The sequence below is a fragment of the Gordionus sp. m RMFG-2023 genome, chromosome 2 (assembly GCF_954871325.1).
Source record: "Gordionus sp. m RMFG-2023 chromosome 2, tfGorSpeb1-WG-v2, whole genome shotgun sequence".
In the NCBI taxonomy this organism is placed as follows: Eukaryota; Metazoa; Nematomorpha; class Gordioida; order Chordodea; family Parachordodidae; genus Gordionus; species Gordionus sp. m RMFG-2023.
The window spans coordinates 14162002-14182888 of NC_088776.1; the positions used below are offsets into that span (position 1 = coordinate 14162002).

General features: G+C 25.7%; 1 protein-coding gene across 1 annotated transcript; it reads left to right on the forward strand.

The window, feature by feature from the left end:
- Positions 1 to 1229: 1229 nt before the first annotated feature.
- On the forward strand, positions 1230 to 15476 carry LOC135925323 (katanin p60 ATPase-containing subunit A-like 1). Its single transcript, XM_065460587.1, has 11 exons — positions 1230 to 1437; positions 1479 to 1660; positions 1704 to 1830; positions 1877 to 2067; positions 9059 to 9176; positions 9686 to 9832; positions 11132 to 11258; positions 11406 to 11510; positions 12937 to 13050; positions 14032 to 14158; positions 14640 to 15476. Exons 1-11 carry the CDS (start codon positions 1273 to 1275, stop codon positions 14839 to 14841), a joined length of 1605 nt encoding a protein of 534 aa, XP_065316659.1. The 5' UTR covers positions 1230 to 1272; the 3' UTR covers positions 14842 to 15476.
- Positions 15477 to 20887: the final 5411 nt, after the last annotated feature.

Genomic DNA, 20887 nt, shown 5'->3' on the forward strand with positions numbered 1-20887 from the left:
ATAATTTTAGATTTTAACAGCTTTTTTCTAAAAATTTGGAAGCAATTATTTAAAAAGTTATAAACTTTTTTAAATTTTTTTTATCAAATTCTTGTTTGTACTGATACATTGTATAGTGTTGTTAAAACATCGACGACTCTGAACATAAGTTGGAGTAATAAAATACGACTTTACATTGAGTGGCTCTAAGAGCCGCCATTGGCCAGCTATTTATTCAAAAGGAAAATATTTAAAAAATATCAAATCTTAAAACCACATGGCTCATTGAGCTGCTCGAAGTGAGTTTAACGACTCATAACTTGAATAGAATTAAGGCAAAATCGTCTCGGCTTAGACAACTAACGACTTTAATACTGTATTGTTACAATAAGTATTTTATGTAAGATTTACTAAATTCTATATGACATTTTTTAAATAGTATTTTGATATAAATATTGAAAATACCATCATATTTTTTGAATAGCATAATTGTCTCAAAAACTATTTTAAAAATAAATCGTAGCCCTGGTATAGCAACATTCCTTTTTATCATTAAAATGAAATTCAATTACAATTAAATATGCAAACTAGGACTTTTGAAATACGTAAGCCTTAATTATTATCGTAATTTCAAATAAAGTTGATTTATACTTTGCATAGAATTTATGCGATTTTTCATCTAAATGTTTATAAATTTACTTTCAAAATCTTTGTATCAAGAAAATCAAATTTAAAAAAAATTAAGATATATTTTTATTATATAAACCTGCTAGATACCTACAATATGGACCTAAACCCTTAGCCCTATAATCTATGAGGAAACACCCCACTTATTATTTCCAATACTCCCTAAGCGAAATCCTGGTTACGACTATATGAATTCAAAATATTAATGGTAATTATCCAAATAATTACCAAACAGTAATATTTAAAATATTGGTATTCGCAATATATTCCCTATACATAATGACAGAACTATTTAATAGGTTCAGTATTGAGGGGAGGGGGGGGGGGGTAATGAACTTGATATGAAATATGACAATAAACATTTAAAATATCTTAGTACAAACACAACTATAAAATTACTGGATGGCATTATTTCGGTATTGATTTAAATAAGTTTTAAACGCATAGTTAATAAAACAAGTCTAATTTTTTTTAGTTAGATCTGACTTTTCATTAATGATAAATAACACGTGTTATATTAATATACATTTTATTTGTCAGTTATTGCAAGCCGTCCTTCATCACATTTTATAGTGGGCATGGTATTTTCAAATTAATTTTGCCCTTATGAACTTTAGTGCCATATATGAAACTATCAAAAATGCAAGGGAAAATGCACTGTGCAATTCTTATGAATCTTCTTTAATATATTATGAAGGCGCCATTAATCAAATATCCAAATTGTTTACCCATAACACATTATCAGGAAATCAAAAACAAAAATGGGAAGATGTAACAGATTATTATATATTTTATTATAAAATAAAATTCAGATGAAAGAATATCTAATTAAGGAATGCCAATATGTTCAAGAAATTCAAAATGAATTAAATAATTTTACTATTGGGAATTTCAGTAATTTAGATAATACATCTACACAAATAGTAAATGATCCTGATGTTTGGCCAGCTCCACCTCAATCAACATCCAATAATAATACAACTAATCAAAGACGGTAGCTTAATTTATTAAAATATTTGTTATCTCAATAATTTTAGAACACAAATTTTGCCTAAAAAGAAAATTATAGTAAATCAAAAAATTAACAAACCAATTGTTTCATCAAAAAATTTAAAAGTAAATATTTCAAATAAAGTGGATAATAAAAGCAAGAAAAATCCTAAAGTAATATTTTAGCATATGTTTATATTTAAATAAAATCCTTAATTAGGAATCAGCTTCAAATCTGGCAAATTTGTATAATAGTATAAACACAAATTTGCCTATAGACTCAAATTTGACTTCTATCTCAGGCAGTACTAATCATATATTAGAGAGAAAATTTGAGTGCTTTGGTTATGATACTGATTTAGTGGATATGATTACTAGGGATTTAGTTTCAAAAAACCCAAATGTCAAATGGTATTTTATAGTTGTTTTGCATATATTCTTTTATTTTTTAATTAGTGTTATATACATCTAATATACTATATTATATTTGTTTAATTTGATCACAATCATACAAATGATTGTACATTATTCATATTTATTTATTTGAATACATTATTTTAAATTAAAAAAAATAATTATATTAATCAAATTATGCTGTATAAAATTTATTCATTTAAATAATTTGAAACTAAAAAGAGTTTAAAAATTTTTTTGAAAATATATTATTCTTATATATTTAATGTATAATATTTAGCTAATAATTTATCACAAAATAATTTTTTTAATTGTAAATAATTATGACTATGAGATATTTTATTTATTGATTTATACTTTACGATATAAAATTCCTATTTTCAGTTAATATGCCATATGTCTCCTCTATATAACAGGTAAGAATAATAATGGAGTTGATATAGTTTTGTGAACACCAATATCTTCCTTTAAAGTTTGAAATGCTGTTAAAAATGACCCTGGTGTTCTGTATTCTAACTTTCAGTTCATCCTTGGAACTATATTTGTTAACTAAGGTTACCTAGTGAATTTGACTCACTAAATGCCTCTGATTCAATCAGTGGTGTAGGCAGTGGTTCAGCCAGAATTTTTTTGGTTTAAAAAAATTTTGGGGGACAAAGCCCCCAAAACCTCACATTTTTCATGTACACTCAATATCAGTGGCGTTGCTAGGGGGAGGCACGCAGGGGCTTGAGCATCCTGAAAAATTTGAATAGCCCCCTGAAGCAAAAATTTTTTTTAATGGCTCCTTAATATCCCCTTGAACTAAAAATAAATTATTTTGATTTCCCACTGAATTATTTCTTTTATAATTCTATTGAGTAATATATAGATTAAATTTTATAATTTAAAAATTAATGAGTCTATCTAAATTATTCTTAAATGAATACTATTTTAATTATTAGATTAGATTAATACTTATAAATTATATTTTCACTATGCCAGCTTGCAATCAAATTCTATGTTAAAAATAGAATATTAATATCACTCACTAAATATTAATTTAGCATTAACAGTTGAAGCTTTATTGACTTTTATTATTTAAATTATTATATAACCCTAATTAAATAAATATTAATTGAAAATTAACAAATTTAATATTGTAATTAGCCGAGTTCAAAATAACTAATCAACTATAATTGATATTTAAATTTAATTACCATACCTCTTCTTAAAATAATTTTCAAGGTCCAAATCCAAATAAGTATAAAAGATTTATTTATAAAAAATAAGTAAACATATAGTTTATAATTATTAGATATAATTGGTTATAAAAGATTAGGTTAAATACCACTTTTACAGTTTGACAGTTATATAATATATTACAGTTAATATTTTAATAAATTTTACTAATAAATGCTTTTGATAATAAATATAAGTAATAAATTGCTTTTAAATATTTAACGCCATCTATTTATTTGAAATATTTTAAAAATTTAACAACTTATTATTCATCCCACAAAGGATGTAAATTAGATATATTTTTTTACACATTTTTAGGAAAGCTATTTTTTTCTACTTTGAAAAACAGTTTTGAGTTAAATTTTTAATACTAGTATAGTTTTGTTATTTTTACAAACTACTACTATTTTAAAATATAATATACCAACTAGAGGTGGTGCGACAATAATAAAATCTTAATTAATTTCTTTTATCATATCATATCATTCTTGTTTGTATTTTATAGTTACAAAATGTTTCATTTCTAATATGGCATCCCTGCCTTGTAAATAACTTAAGGCTTCAATACATTAGCATGATTTCTTCTAAAGATTTTTAGTGTTTTTGTTTTATAATTTATCTTGCATAATAAATTCTGATATAAGTTAATATAGTGAGTGTCATGGCTATGACTGCATATTAATCACCATTTATTATTTGTGTGGCTATGTAATTTAAGAATATTATTACAGCTGCTGAGAGCATATGATTGCATATTTTATAAGCAATAATGGTCAACTGTGTAGTATTTATATATCATTAAAAATGGAAGATAATCTTTTAGAAATTTAATATCTCACAATTTTTTTCTCAAATACTTATCTAACTTCCATCATCTCATTTAAGAGGAAGTTTATACCACTATATAGTTTTATGATTTGGATTGGTCGTTTATATTCTCTTCTCCAAGAATTGTTGATTTGGTTAGGCCTATAAATTTTTAATTATTAGTCCATTCTATAAAACATTGTCTAAAAATGGTAACAGAGTGTTATATTAGTTTCTTGACCTTTTGTCAATGTTAGTTGCTAATTTTATAATATGTAGTTTTTAAAAACCATTATCAATTGAGGTATATGTATGAATTAATTAACCATTTTTATCACTTGTAATTCTTTAGATGCAAAATTTATATCAGCAATCGAAAATATTTTATACTGTAATAAATAGATTTTGTATTATAATATTTTTAGTGTCTTATTTTAATTATTTATATGCTAGTTTATTTTGTATGCATAATATAATAAATGACAAAATATGAAATTCAGAATAATTAGAGTGTGCAAATTTTTAAAAAGTATAATATATTAATATAAAACCCAGCCGAAGGCCAGGCAAAACCCGCAAATGGGGAGTATGGAGGGCGAAGCCTCCCATAAATTTTTTTTAGTTGAACCCCCTGAGATTGTAAAGGCTAGCGACGCCCCTGCTCAATATATCTTAGGTTATGTAATTATTTTGAAAAATTCTTTAGCATAAATAACATTCCTTTATTCATGTATTTATTTTTATTATTAAAAATAAATTTCAAAATATATATATTTTATACAGACTATAATATTAAAAATTTTATTGTATAAAAATTCCATAAAATTTAAGTTATTCTTATGCAAATAATGGCATTTAAAAAAATATGACGATAATATCAAAATATAATTAATATACAGTACTTTGATTAAAAATAGTAGTGATTGTATAAATTTTAAGAGTTAGTACAAAAATTATATAAATGTTATAACTAAGAATTCATTATAAGAAAAAATTTGATTATAAATATTATATATCATCATATTGCAATTTTTTGATTTGAATTTATAAAGAGAGGTCTACTTTTCTGTGTGATTTTCCTAATTCATCTAGAATCAAATTTTTATCTCAAATTATTTCCTTATAAATATTTAATAGGTCTAATCCATTTGAACATTTTTCACAGTTGCTATTTCTTAAACAAGTCTTTTACCTTTTTAAAGTTGAAAAAGACCTTTCATTAGTGCAGGTACTAATTGGTAAGGTAGCTAAAATAAGTAATAAGGATTTAATAGTAGGCAGGGAATCTAAAATGCAATTACACATGGAAAGGGCCTGCAGAGCATTTTTTGGTCTCAAAGAATACCCTATTCTATCAAGATTTTTATACCAAAATTCGACATCACAAAGTAACTTATCATATGAACCTACTAAATCATCAGCATAAAACTAAGATTTTTTTAATATCCTCTCGTGTTTCAAGTGTAATCAACAGTTTAGACTCAACCGGCAAAAGAAAATAAAAGCTTTTTAAAATATAATTATGACTAATAATCTTTCTTTTAATTGAAATAAAAATGTATCAATAAGGGGAATAAAAATGTTTATTTTATAAAAACCCTCAATCGTAGATGCATCAATATCGATTGGATTGTCTAGAGACTACTCTAGGTTTAAAAATTTTAATTCCAAACATATTAGCAATCTCCTTTACTTTTTCATATATTTCATGAAATTTTTCATCCACATTCTCTCTGATATTTGTTAATATTCCAACAATATCCTTTGCTCTATTCATAAACTCTCTTAAATCCAAATCAATTTTTTGTAGCATTTTGCTAAAATCATATGTATAATTAAATAAAAAATAAACGCAATGAATTGAAATTAAAAATTGCTGCTTCGTAATAGTCTGCAAAAGATTTTTAGCATCTATGGAATCTTTTTCTTTGCTTGATATGTAGGATTCGAGTGCTGCAAAAATAACTTCATATAATTCGATGAAAAGTCTCATTGGCTGTTGTCTTTCAATAACTAGTTGGACAAAATCTTTTTAGTTTTTTTCTGATTATTTGAATCAATATCATCAAACATTCAGATAAAAAGCTGCCTCTTCTTGTGTGGTGAAAAAAAGTCACAAACCGACGATATTGTTCTAAATTTTGAAAAATATATTAGAATTATAAAAAGATGTCTATAATACATAATAAAATCTAATTAATTCCAATTAAATTAAAATATTTTTACGTAAATTATTCCGGATGTCTCGAATTTCGCATGCCTCAGATATCAACAAATTTAGGCATTGTGAACTATAGTGAACATATACTGTGCTATAAATCTCTCTAATTCTTGACTACACCCCTTTAACGTGACCACTCATCGAGGGAGCTTCATCATATCCTTGGCCTCTCATTAGATTTAAATTTAAATCTAGGTTTTGAAGTAAATTGTTTCTGAGTAAGGAAATATTTTTATATCACATAATTTAATCACCAATATATCTACCCATCATGAATTTACAAGATGCTTTTTATTTTGTTACTTATATTTATTGAAGTTATATTTTTTATTTTTTGAAATCTTTATATTTCTCCCACAGAATTTATATTTCCTACCCTGCAAATTATTAGTATGACCTGGCAAATTGTTTATCAATTTTTTAAACAAACTCATAATAAGATTGTATTTTTGATTAGTGCTCTGAGATAAATGGGTTTATTATAGTACAAAGTTCATATTGAAAGCTTTAAATTTTATATTTAAAAAATTATAGACAGCCTTTGTCAAAAAGATGTTGCAACCTATGTACACCACAATTTCCATAATGGCAATGAAAAATTAATGTGTATTAAATTGTGAGCCTGGGAATAATTATAAATTTCCAGTGTCATTAAATATGAGAAATTTGACATTTCAATTATCATGGCTAAAAAAATATAAGTGGCTTGCCTACTCAGCAATAAAGCAAAGGGCTTTTTGTAAGGTGTGTGTCATTATCTCACCAAGATATGCTGGGAAAAGGTTAAAAGGCTTAAAACATTGGTAAGTACCAAGTATACCAGGTGGAAAGATGCCTTATAAAATTTTAATTTTTATCAACAGAACAAATATTTAAATTCATGTGAAATATTTGACAATTTTAAAGCAATATCAAATTGTAAAAAAATATCAATATCCAAAGTTTTGGACGAACAAAAATTTAAACAAGTTACAAATAATAGAAAAAGGATAATGATAATTATTGATGCTATTATTTGGCTAGGGAGGCAAGGCTTAGCATTAAGAGCCCATAGAATACCTACTAGCCCCTTAACACTTACTCTTCTCATAATGAAGGGAATTTCAAGGAATTGTTGAAACCTTTATGCAATAAAATCTTAATTATATAAAGCTTTTTGAAAGCTCTGCTAAAAATGCCACCTACCTTAGTCCAAGTATTCAAAATGAAATAATAGCCATATGCAATAGGTTCATATTGAAAGAAATTTCTACAAAAGTGAAAGCTCACCATTTTTTATTGTTTTAGCGAATGAGACTTCAGATGTTGGTAACATAGAGCAATTATCATAGCAGTAAGGTTTATTGATATGGAATCAGATGATTTCAAAATGAAGGAAATCTTTGTTCAATTTATTGACTTACATGACACTAAATCAGAGACGATAGCCAAAGAAATTTAGCATTCCTTCAAGACCTAAATTTAAATCGAATGAGAGGCCAAGGATATGATGGAGCTCTCTCGATGAGTGGTCACATTAAAGAGGTGCATTCAAGAATTAGAGAGCTTTATAGCACAGCTCTATATGTTCACTGTAGTTCACATTGCCTAAATTTGATGATATCTGAGGCATGCAAAATTCGAGACATCTAGAACAGTTTACGTAAAAATATTTTTATTTAATTGGAATTTATTAGATTTTATTATGTATTATAGATATCTTTTTATAATTCTAATATATTTTTCAAAATTTAGAACAATTCGGTTTGTGACTTTTTTACACACAAGAAGAGGCAATTTTTATCCGAACGTTTGATAATATTGATTCAAATAATCAAAAAAAACTAAAAAGATTTTGTCCAACTAGTTATTGAAAGACAACAGTCAGTGAGACTTTTCATCTAATTATATGAAGTTATTTTTGCAGTACTCGAATCCTACATATCAAGCAGAAAAAGATTCCACAGATGCTGAAAATCTTTTGCAGGCTATTACGAAATTTTTAATATCAATTCATTGCGTTTATTTTTTATTTAATTATACATATGATTTTAGCAAAATGCTACAAAAAATTGATTTGGATTGAGAGTTTATGTTGATAAAAAATTTAATGAAATATATGAGAACGTAAAGGAGAATGCAAATATGTTTGGGATTGAAATTTTTAAACCTAGAGTAGTTTCTAGACAATCCAATCGCTCAAATATTAATGCATCTACTATTGAGGATTTTTATAAAATAAACATTTTTATTCCCCTTATTGATACATTTTTATTTCAATTATAGGAAAGATTTATTTGTCATAATTTTATTTTAAAAAGCTTTTATTTTCTTTTGCCGGTTAAGTCTAAACTGTTGATTACACTTGAAACAAGAGAGGATATTAAGAAAATTTCAAAGTTTTACACTGATGATTTAGTAGGCTCATATGATAAGTTACATTGTGATTCCAATTTTGGTATAAAAATCTTGGCAGAATAGAGTATTCTTTATGACCAAAAAATGCTCTGCAGACCCTTTCCATGTGTAATTGCACTTTAGATTCCCTGCCTAATATAAATCATTATTACTTATTTTAGCTACCTTACCAATTATTAATCCCCCTCCCCAACCTCCTGGCTATGCACCTGAATTTAAATAAGCTGAATTAAATAATTTTTTTATTCTTACAAATTTACATATTTATTACTATTCATCTCTCATTGTGATTTTGATATCTTATTTTTTTATCGATTAATTTTTTACTTTAAAATAATAAAGGGGAGATATAGCAGGATTGGAAGAAGCCAAACGTTTATTAGAAGAAGCTGTAGTTTTACCCTTGTGGATGCCTGGGTTTTTTACTGGTATACGTAGGCCATGGAAAGGTGTCCTCATGGTATGCTAAAAAAATTTAATTATAAAGAAAGAAAAATTCTATAACTTTTAATTTGAATTTCTTGGGGAGTCTTCCATACATTGTCAAGAGATTAGTTTTTAAGACAATTTCTAAATTTGATTGGGATATGTAATCAATTGGGATTCGAAATATCTAAATTTTAAAAAATGTGATTTGACAAGAAATGCATGCCAGCATGGGTAGAATATACCTACCATATAAATTCCAAAAATTATCGCCTTAAATTTGTATTTTTTTTATAAAATTATATAAAAGTTGAATATAAATTTAAAATATTTTTTAAAAATTCTAAGCAAAATTGTATGACACAGTTGGATGCTCTTTACATATCGGAATGTGCATTTCTTGTCAGATTTTTGAAGTTTAGTAATATCCCTCAGTAAATGATAAATTTAGATATTATGAATCCTTATAGATTTCCATATTTCAATACGACATATATACAAACAAAATTTTGTTTTAAAATGCATATTTTTTATGCATTAAAGGTAGGTCCTCCAGGCACCGGCAAAACATTGTTAGCAAAGGCAGTGGCCACTGAATGTGGAACTACCTTCTTTTCCATCTCTTCCTCCACTCTCACCTCTAAGTATAGAGGCGATTCCGAAAAATTAGTCAGATTACTCTTCGAAATGGTAACAGAAATCACTAGCTTTAATATTTAAATGCTTAGTTAATTTAACCTTAAGATCGAAAGCTCTATAATCAAGATGACAATAGTAAGAACACGAAGTTCGTATTTTTGAAAAAAAATGATCAACGAAGTTCCTTTTATTTTTGACGAACTTTGAACCTGAACGCGTTCGTTTTTTACGTTCGTTCAATTTTTGGAAAATCTTATTTTTATTAATTTTATATATTAAAAATTAATAAGAAATTTTTTTTACGATTTTTAAAACGGCTACAATATTTCAGCCAGAAAAATATTGTTTAAGCCTCTAGATTTCGCCAATAGATGTCTGAACCTTTGCGCCTGCATAATATTTTTTTAATAAAATATTAAGTTAGCCGTTTTTAAAAATCGACAAAACTAGTAAGTAATAATAAAATATGTTATTTTTCGTTTATTCTCGTTTTTTAGTTATGTTTTTTTTCTTTATTTATTTTTGAAAAAAAAATAATGGAAAATTTCGGAAATGTTTCATAATTTTATTATTTTGCCAGAATTTATAAATTTTCAAAACATTTTGGGCACAGCTTAATAAAAAAAGTTTTTATTGTCTTAAAACTTCTAATTTTAAACATGGCTAATATATTGTTATAAAAAATATGACATATATTTATATTAAATTTAAAAAAAAAATGTATTCGGAAAGTTTTGAACGAACGTGAACGCGTTCCTCATTTTGAAGTTGTACGTGATCGCGTTCGATTTTTACCAATGAACTTTGCAGCACTAATAAGAACCAACCTTATTTTTTTAAAAAAATCTCAATTTTAGACTATATAGAAAATTAGATTCTTTTTTTCAATTAAATTTATTTTGTATCTGAATTTGAACTGAAATAATGGTATATCAAACAGAAAGTTGATATTTTTTTAAAAAAAAATTACTTTAAAATTTTTTTGTTAGGAGTTTTGGAAAGGCTAGCATAATGGTATTTTATAAGTTATCAGTATAAAATAAATTCTATTTATATAAAAAAATTACATTTATTTACATTATCACCTGGTTTATAGTCATCTCAGTACTTGATCTTGTATTTGCTTGAATAATTGCATTATTTACATTTTCAATTTATTTTTTAATAAAAGTCATATTTTATCATAAATGATATGATGGTTATGTTATATGATTTATATTCCAACGATCCAATTAATAAAATTAATAACGAAAACACTTTTTTTAAAAGCATACATAGGTGGTTATACAATTTAGTCCATTTCTTTGTGATTAATTTTTTATATTTAAAAAATTATAATAAAAATTAAAGGCAAGATTTTACGCGCCATCTACAATTTTCATTGACGAAATTGATTCGGTTTGTTCCAGAAGGGGAACTGATACCGAACACGAAGCTAGCAGAAGGGTAAAATCCGAGATACTCGTTCAAATGGATGGTATAATTGATGAACAAGAGATTTTTTTTAAATTTAACTATCAAAGGAAGTAAAAAAATAAACTAGAAACGAATTAAGGAATAACTTATACAAATATTTCATTTTTAAAATTTTTTTTACCTACGTTTTTTCCAAATAAAATTTAAGGTTTATCCGTTCCATCAGACACATCTGATACAACTTCCTCTTCGTCTACAGTTGAAAAATTGTCTCCAAACGATAACACCCTGACATCCAACACTATTGACACAGGTTTACTTATCTTTAAAACCTTTTTAATAATAATGAAAACAAATTATATTATTTTTTTACTTTGGGTTATTGATGTATAATGTTGAACTTTATTGAATTTTATGTATTTAATTAAATATTTATTAGAAATCAGCATAGACTCTAACCCCCCCCCCCTCTTCGCTGGAAATGTTATAAATGTTTTTTTGAACCAGCCCATTAAATAATTATTTATAAATTTAGTCCATAATAATTTTTTATGAAGAAGAAAACACATAAACTACCTAATTCTAACCATGAAAAAAATTGCGAAATACAGTCCATGCCATAAAAATATTTTGCGCAAGTTGTCCATCTGCCAGGAAATATTTTTACCCAACCCGTGGGCCAGATTTCGGGATTATGTCATGCTTATATCTACTATATATTACTATATGATATATGTATTTGATTAATTAATCATTATGTATTAAAAAATGCAATTAAATAATCAACCTATAAATGAAATAACAACAAAAAAATGACTCGTTCGTAAAAAAAATTATGAAGATGTTCTAGGTGATAAGAAGTATTCAATCTAATTTTTTTCGAAAAAGGACAAAATGTTAATTCCTCACTTCATTTTAAAAATTTATTCCTAAAATATAATATTACCGGCCCCTGCTCTTGTTTAATTGTTTTTAGCATAGAAATATCTTTATTAAGCACTTATCGAAAAATATTCGATTCTAGACATTAAAATTGAATACAAATAATTTTAAAATAACGAAATTTTTAAAAATTTGGGTCATGCTATATATAATATTGTAAAAATTTAAAAATCTTATTTTTCCAGAATGACCAATTCGATTTACTATTTTTTAAAACAACATTAAAAGTGGAGATGGGAAATCGCTCGATTTGAGTCAATTTTTAAAAACAATTAACTCAGTATTTTATCCAGAAAAATATTACGCAAGCCTGAAGATTTTGCTCTTCGATGGCACAAAGGTTTGGACATCTAGCAGCGAAATTTTGAGGCTTATGTTTTCTGGCTAAAATATTGAGTTCGCCTGTTCTAAAAATTTGCTTACATGGAGCCATTTTGCTTTACTAATAAGCGCTATAATAAAATTTAAAAAATCGTTTTTTTATTATAAGAAAATCGACAAAAGCAACAAAATAATTTAAAATTGCCAAAGTCTGACCTGGCCCGAACAAATTTTCTTTCTTGAAAAATAAAGAAAGATATATAATTTTTTTTTTTAAATAAATTAAGTTCCACCTCAACTTAGTCCTAGAAAATGCATGTTCGATTGATCTGAGTTTTGTTAGAACTCGGACATACTCGTTCAGGTCTTGCTTAGTCCGTTAGTAATGAATAATGATTATTATAAATATCACCTTCCACGATAAAATATGGAGTTTATATTTTTTTTAAATTAAATTTTTTAACAATATTAAATAGCAAACGAAAATCCCAAATTAGTAATGGTTTTAGCCGCCACCAATTTCCCTTGGGATCTCGATGAAGCTCTCAGAAGAAGGCTAGAAAAAAGAATTTATATTCCTCTACCTGATGGTTTTCTAAATATAATTTTAGATTTTTTTAATTTGATGCTTACATTATAATTAAATCATTCAATTTATTATGTTAAAAACTATATTTTTCCTCAGCTAGAACACTGTATTTTGATTGGCGTGTTAGAATATATCAATAGAGATTATATGGTTATTTGATACGTATTACACCTTTTAATGATGTGTCATTTTCTTTCTAAGCCTTTTAAGGATGTTAGACTCTAGGCAAATACAGTTAGCATAGGTCTACAGAACAGAAATACTACGTATAATGCATTGTTCGATTCAAAAAATTTATTGTTTTTACGAATCGAATTATTTACTATTAGTATAATAATTATTATTTTCGATACATCAAATATTCAATTTAAATAATTAAATGTTTTCAAAAGCGAAAAAATGGATAATAATAATTTTGTATATGAATCTAATAAAAGTTCGTTTATAATAAACAAATGAAAATTTAAAAATTTTTTTACAACATAATTACAATCATTTTGAAAATTGTTAAAATTGGAAAAAAAAATTTATAAATATAAATGCATTAATAAGAAATCTATATTTAACATCCAGTTCTTTATGCAAAAAACTTCAACATTGTTTGTTTGTATTAAAATAATATAAAACAAATCTATTAAATCTTCCACCCTTTTTTTAATCTTTTATTTTTTTAAAAAAATTCTAAATTTACGAATAATTTTGAATTATTTAATCGAATGATAAATATTCTATATTCTTCAAATAATTTTTTTTTCTGCTAGGAAAATTCAAAAATTAACAAATAATTTGGAATTATCTGATCAATCAATAAATTCTATTATTCGTCTAATATTAAAATAATTTGTTATTTGTTTTCATAAAATTCAATTCGAATATGAATAACGAATAATTGGCTTTTAAGTCAACTTTTAGCATATCAAGCACTCTCATTAAATAAAACACTTTTACAAATCTTTAAAAAAAAATTTCTTTCTACTCTTAGAGCCAGCTAGGGAAGAATTGCTCAAGATAAATCTCAAAGAAGTGGAACTAGCTGAAGACGTAGACTTATCTCGTATCGCCAAAAAGCTTGAGGGGTATTCTGGCTCTGATATAACTAACGTTTGTAGGTTTCACTTTCTTTATTCAAATTTATTTTAATTCACTGAAGTGGAGAAGGGGGGGGGGATTGTTAGACTTAATTAAGAACGAGATCAAGGAGTAAACACAACAAATATTTTTAAAAAACGTTTTTAAGTTTATTTAGTAAATAGTAATCGAAATTAGAGGCCCGCAATGCTTTGTCGGGTAACAAAAAATTATTGGGCTGGAATATTAATAAATTCTGATATCTGATAGAAATGGTAATCTATAATGTGTAGTGTTTTAAATTTAACCACTCCAAAATTATAAATAATTGTTTATTTTGGTGTTCAACTACATTGGCAGCCGGACAAAATCTAAATTTCAATTGGGCTGGACCTGAAAATTTTGCCATTTAAAGACCTCTATTAGAAATGACTGGCATAGGGTGAAATTTGTTGTATGCAAGGCAAGGGTAGATACTGAAGTGGAAAAAAAAATTAATATTAAATTTATCTTATGTATCAGGGATGCCTCCATGATGTCGATGAGACGAGCTATAGCTGGTCTATCACCGGATGAGATAAAAAGTTTGGATAAAGAGCAACTCTCCAACATGCCTACTTCAATGAACGACTTCGAATTAGCTATTCGCAAGGTTTCTAGATCTGTCTCGCGCGCTGATCTCAAAAAATACGAGGACTGGATGAAGGAATTCGGATCAATTTAGATTCTCCATCCTCTAATCTTTCAACATCTCCACTTTCCCCTATCCTTGTATTTCTTCCCCTTCTTTCCCTCATGTCATCCTTTTCACTCCTATTCTCATATTTATTCCTGTTTAAATATCAGTAAATCACGAGCTTTTATTAGAAATTATAATTATATCAATATTATTTAGTCGAGGGAAAGGGGGGGGGGGGTGATATCGCTTATTAAATTTTTTTCAAATATCAATATTACCTTTTAAATATTATGAATTAGTAATTATATATTCTACAAGTTTAAAGATCGGTCTCTTGTAAGGTCAGCCTGGAGATACTGGAAATGATGGTTCAAAAATTTAGATCAAAACATAAATATTTTTCCAAAAATACATACCAAATTTTTACCATTTATTCAAATATTTTTTTTTTCCGTTAAAAAAATATATATCTCATCCATTTTTTTTATTCTATTACTAATTTTTTTATACTAGTAAAGTAGCATAATTTTTTTTTAAAATTAAATTAATATTTTATGGGGACAAGTTTTTTTTAAATTCGAGTCTCAAGATATCTTATCATTTGCAATTGTAATTCAGTTTTAAAAAATAATATTGGCAATTTTTTTTACTAACTATGCATTTAATACAAATTGCTCGATACAACTCGTATAAATATTTTATATGAATTCTTTATAATATTATAGAATCGTAATTAATTTTTCTAATATTATGTATTTTATGTGAAATGGTAACAATTACATATTTCTACTATTTTTATGCATTCCTTATTAAAAATAAGTATTTAAAAAAAATTACACAAGTTTTATGTTATGATCTTTAATCAATTGTATGATGTTTTCGGGTTATAAATAAACGCATAATATTTTATAGAAATTTCTGAACTTATTTTTAAAACATAAATATAATTTATATATTAATTACTTTTTTTTTCAAAGATCTTTTAAATATTTTTTGTTAATCCTCTTGATATTTTTAGTACCCTAGTTCTATGTCATTGACAGTTTAACAATCCAAATAAAAATGGGGCACCATATTTATACATAATTGCATGAAGTACATAGTATTAATGTGAATATGAAATAATGTCTTAGCCCCATTTAATTTAAGAATATTTATATAAATTAACATAATAGAGCTTATTTCGATATTATTATAACCAGCAGATGGCGTTATTTATTAATTATTTTAATAAGAAGTGTTTTTTAAAGACTGGGGGCTCTCCAAAATTTTCAGAAAGCTTAAATCTCGTAAAACACTTAGTCTCAGTTCACACGAGAGAGCAGTAAAAAGTGAAAGTCACTCATGGGTTGGGTTGTAACGTTAATATTAGCATAATTTATATTAAGGTTTTCTTTATATAACTATCAGTGTGAGATCATTGACTGACCATTTAGGGTTTCTAACTATTTTTTTAATTTAGTCTAGGATTTCGCAAAAGGAGGATTTGCCTCACCCTATTTGATAGACCTTTTTTCCCGCCCCTTCATTGGGTTATTTTTTTAAATATGTTAACTTTTTTTACACTAGTTAGTTTTTAGCAGGGATGTGAACCCTTGTATTTTTGCTGAGTCTGAACCCTTTTTAAAATTGAAAGGTTCCAGGTGTCCAAATTTTTTTTTTTTTAAATTTTCATGTTTTTTTTTCTTCGTCTTTCCAAAATTTTTTGTAATTTATTTACAAGATTGTGCGATTAAATTAAACTTAAATTATAGATTCGTTATTTACTTGAAAATTATATATGTATTTATATGGAGTATTAAAAAAAATGGTGTTATTTTGAGCCAATATTTCTTTATGTTCTCCAAACCCGGACCCTAGACCCAAACCCTTTTTTAAGATTTTATTCCTGAACCCTGACCCTTTTTTGTCGAAGGGTTCACATCCATGATTTTAAGGCTATGTCCCCGTCTTAATTTTTGTTCTTAGTAAATAATGGATAAGCTACTGGGATACCTTTGTTGGTTTATTTTTTTAAATAGACTGACTTTGATGGGGATGTAATATACCCCTAATTAAAGTTTCATTTATTCTTATTTTCATTCTTTTCAGACAGCTATTAGAAATTCTAAAAACAAACTTATTTTAAAAAATTATTATTTGTAATTGTTTATTTTTATAGACTTTAAATTGAAACATTGCATATTTTACGTTATATTCCCATCCCTTAATATTAAATATTCAGTGATCGTGTTTTATAACATTCTGGAATCATTCCGAAGCATTTTAAAAAATCAGCTATTTTTTTACTTCTCACACCCTCTATGCCAATTTGGTCTGGTCCCTAAATCTCGACGGTGTGAGATATAGAGATGTTCATCGAATAATTAAATTTCTGGTTCACCATAACTTGAGCAATTAACTATAAAATTTATGCCTTGCAAACAGAAATATTTCTAGAATCGACGGTAGAAAGTTCTTTCTACCTTATGTTGCGCGACATGAATTTTAATTTTGAAAAAACCTGCGCTTGTTCCTCATTATTAATAATTAGAATCCAGAAAGAGGCTTACCTTTACATTTGTCAGCTCATCCGTGTTTATAATTTATTCTTCCTGACTGATTAAATAGGAAAATTACGTGGGAAATTAATAAATCCAAACCAAGAAATTGATTTGTATAGAGGATAACATTTTATAATAAATAAGTGATTATAAGGCGTGAGTTATACTTATGTGAATCCTCGTTGTAAAAAAAAATTTTTTTATTTTTTTTCCATCCTGTGAGTAAGTCTGTTAAAAAAACTTAAACTTAACTCTAAAGTATTTAAGTCTAGTTTACGGAGATTGTCATTACAACGGCTGATGTATTTAAATTCCTATTGGCTTACTTATAATTTGACAGGTTATTTAATAAAAAATGATTAAAAACCATTTTAATCCCTAACTCATATCTCTCAAACCTTTAAATCATATTTTTTTTACTTCAGTTATCTTAGTTTTATATATTTCATCCAATTGAAATATTTGTTTCAGGCGAACATTCTTGAGTTGAGCAAATCCTATACAGTATACCAGATTATTATACTATACAAAATCATCGGTTTGGTTTTTTTCTGCACATTTATATATTTATAATATAAGTTTAACCCTTTTGGCAATCTCGGCCCTGAAAATTCTTTTAAGAATCGAGCTTAATGGTCAGAAAAGATCAATTTTAAGTTCCTCTAATGTTTCTATTTCCTAAAATCTGAAAAACAAATCCATAGTGTAATTTAAAAATTGTAAGTATTCATATAAAATATGGTTGAATATTGGAATCATATAATATTTTTATTAATTTAATGAAATTGATAACTTATAAGATTTTAATTGTAGATAGAGAGTAACGGCCCTTTTAAGTTAAAGTTCCTTATTTTTTTTTAAATAAAAAATAGAATCATTGCAACTTATTTTCCGTGAGGGCACTTTTTTTTATTAAAAGGTTTTTTTTAAATATTTAATTTTTTGATAAAATTAGGAAAAACTTCAAGTATAGGGTATCTAAGAGAGGTATAATTAGGCATTGCATCCCGTGTTTGAACTTAGATTGTAGAGTATACATTTCTCCTGATTGGCTTAACAAGTATAGTCAACTTTTTAAAGTCTTTAAATAATCTTTGAAAGTGAAAAGGATATGATTATTTCATAATATATATTATTAAATAAATGATGATATAATAATAATAGTATTGGCTGTTAGCATATAGCAATTTTTCTAAACAACGTCAAAATTTTGTTAAACCTATATATGCATTAACCCCAATTCCATATCTGGCGACTAGTCCAAGAGATAGGTTTCGCACTTGTCCCGCCTGAAATCGAAAAGGTATCTAACATTCTTAACCATGGCTGCCATTCAAAAATTGATTTAATTTAAGAGACGCAGGCCCTGCAAATTTTTTTCAAATCCGAACAAGGCCTTAGATATCGGTTTCTGACTTTTTTATATATGAGGAAAATTTAGTACGTTGTCTAATATTTTTATCAAAAGAAAAACACACTTAAAAAGATCAATGTCCAACGCATAATATCATTATTATCCCTATGCCAAAGCGGGTATAAAATTTTTATTCTTTTAAAAATATTTAACATATGTCCATTTACCTAATTTGAGAAAAATGCAAATATTAGTTTTTGTATCAAGAAATATTTTGTATAACAACAAAAAATTAAAGCGGAAAGAAGTCTAGATAAAAATTAAATTTCATAAATAATTTATATTGTTTACAAAAATATAATAATTTTAATATACTTTAAAATATTTTTTTAATATTGATGAGTTTTTTTCTCATTATTTTTCTAATTTGAAAAGATACTTTTTTTTAATACAACGGAGAACGGAAGTTTTGTTATAAATTAACCTCGTATTTATTTAATAACCTTTATATAAATTTCTTTGAATATTTATTTTATAATTAAATTTATGTAATCTCCTTTCAAATACATTCGATTTTCAATACAGTGGCTGGCTATTATATATAAACGAAAAAAAAGATTAGAATTTACATTTATTAACCATGGCCACTCATATTTTTAATATTATATTATATCTTTTTTTTTAATGTATATCTTTGATTGATCTAGATATGTATATCCGTTTTTTTAAAGAGGATGTTAAGGAAATTTCTTAAAGCCTATTCTTAATTTTTTTTGTTTCTTTTAAGTTCACAAGTTTTACCCCTTTATAATCTATGTTTTAGGGAAATTGTAAAGTGCAATTTTTATAAGGGTCTTGTAAATTAGCTTCTTGATGCCTTATATAAACTTTTAATAAAAAATTAAGAAAACTATTATAAAACATATATCAGCCTCTTGGCCCTCTAAAAAAATCCTGACAATATGGAAATGTAATAATTATTGAGACACAATAAAAAATAAATAAATTATTTTTAAAAAATTCTAAAGTAGCGTAAAAAGTAGCTAAAAATAGCGCGTTATTTTAAAAACGGTAGCGGTAGCGCGCTACTATGTTTGTAAAATAGCTGTAGCAGTAGCTGCTATTTTTAAAATTAGCTTTTAACAACACTTCTATAGCTATATACTAAATTTTTTAATTTATAATTGTTTCACAAATATATATTATATAATTTAATAAAAGTAAATCGATAATATGACGGTACAGGGGGGCGTTTTATTTATGATCAACCTATAGAGAATGAATTTCAAAAGCTTTATGTAGAAATGGAATGATTAAATAAAACTTATAAATAATGTGTTAATATGGAATATCATATATGTATTATAATTTTATATGAGATCGAATTTAAGTTTAGATCCAGGCAAGCTCATTTTATAGGGTGTATAATGGATAATTATTTATAATAAATAACTCTTTTTGAGACCAAAAATATTGCTTACAAATTAGTGATGATGATAGCCTTAAAAGCCAGCCAATAAACTAAATTACGATGATTCCAAATATTAAAAAGAATTTCTCATGAACATTTTACACAGAACTTGTAATGTATAAGATTATCACAAAATGATTGACTAAAAGTATAAAAGTTCTATACTATATTGGAAAAAAAAGATAAATAAAAAAGGTTTTATTTTATTACACTAAAATACTTTAGAATGTAGTTAGTCTTCCCAATAACTCTTTTATCTAATAAAAACACTGCGAAATTAAATAATTATAAATTTGTGATCTAAAAATAATATCTATGGCAAATTAGTCGTATAATATCAATATAATAGAATCCCATTTCAGAATACTTTCTTGATAATAACAGCATTATTCATTTTTTTGTAAATCAGCACATTTACAATAACTGTAAAATTAATTTATCATAAAAAAAAATTTCTATAAAAAAATATTTATTAAAAAGAAAAAAAATAATTAAATGTATTTTAATTTTGTTTTATTTATTTTAAATTGCAAGTTTTATAATGTATAATTGTGTCTTGAATCTAAAATATTTTCAAAGATTCCTTCCTAACAACACTGTTTTTTATAAAAAAAATAATTATTTCATTAAGTAACAAAAAAGAATTACAGACTTCGATAAAAATTATTAACAAAATAATGTTTATCTAAATAGAAAGATAAAAAATATATAGATATCCTTAAT

What these genes read in the sequence shown, in the direction of transcription:
- LOC135925323 (XM_065460587.1), top strand. Translation starts at nt 1,273, where the DNA reads ATGAACTTTAGTGCCATATATGAAACTATCAAAAATGCAAGGGAAAAT. An exon ending in AAAAACCCAAATGTCAAATG is followed by an intron (nt 2,068 to 9,058) that starts GTATTTTATAGT and finishes AAAATAATAAAG; the next exon opens with GGGAGATATAGCAGGATTGG. An exon ending in CATGGAAAGGTGTCCTCATG is followed by an intron (nt 9,177 to 9,685) that starts GTATGCTAAAAA and finishes TATGCATTAAAG; the next exon opens with GTAGGTCCTCCAGGCACCGG.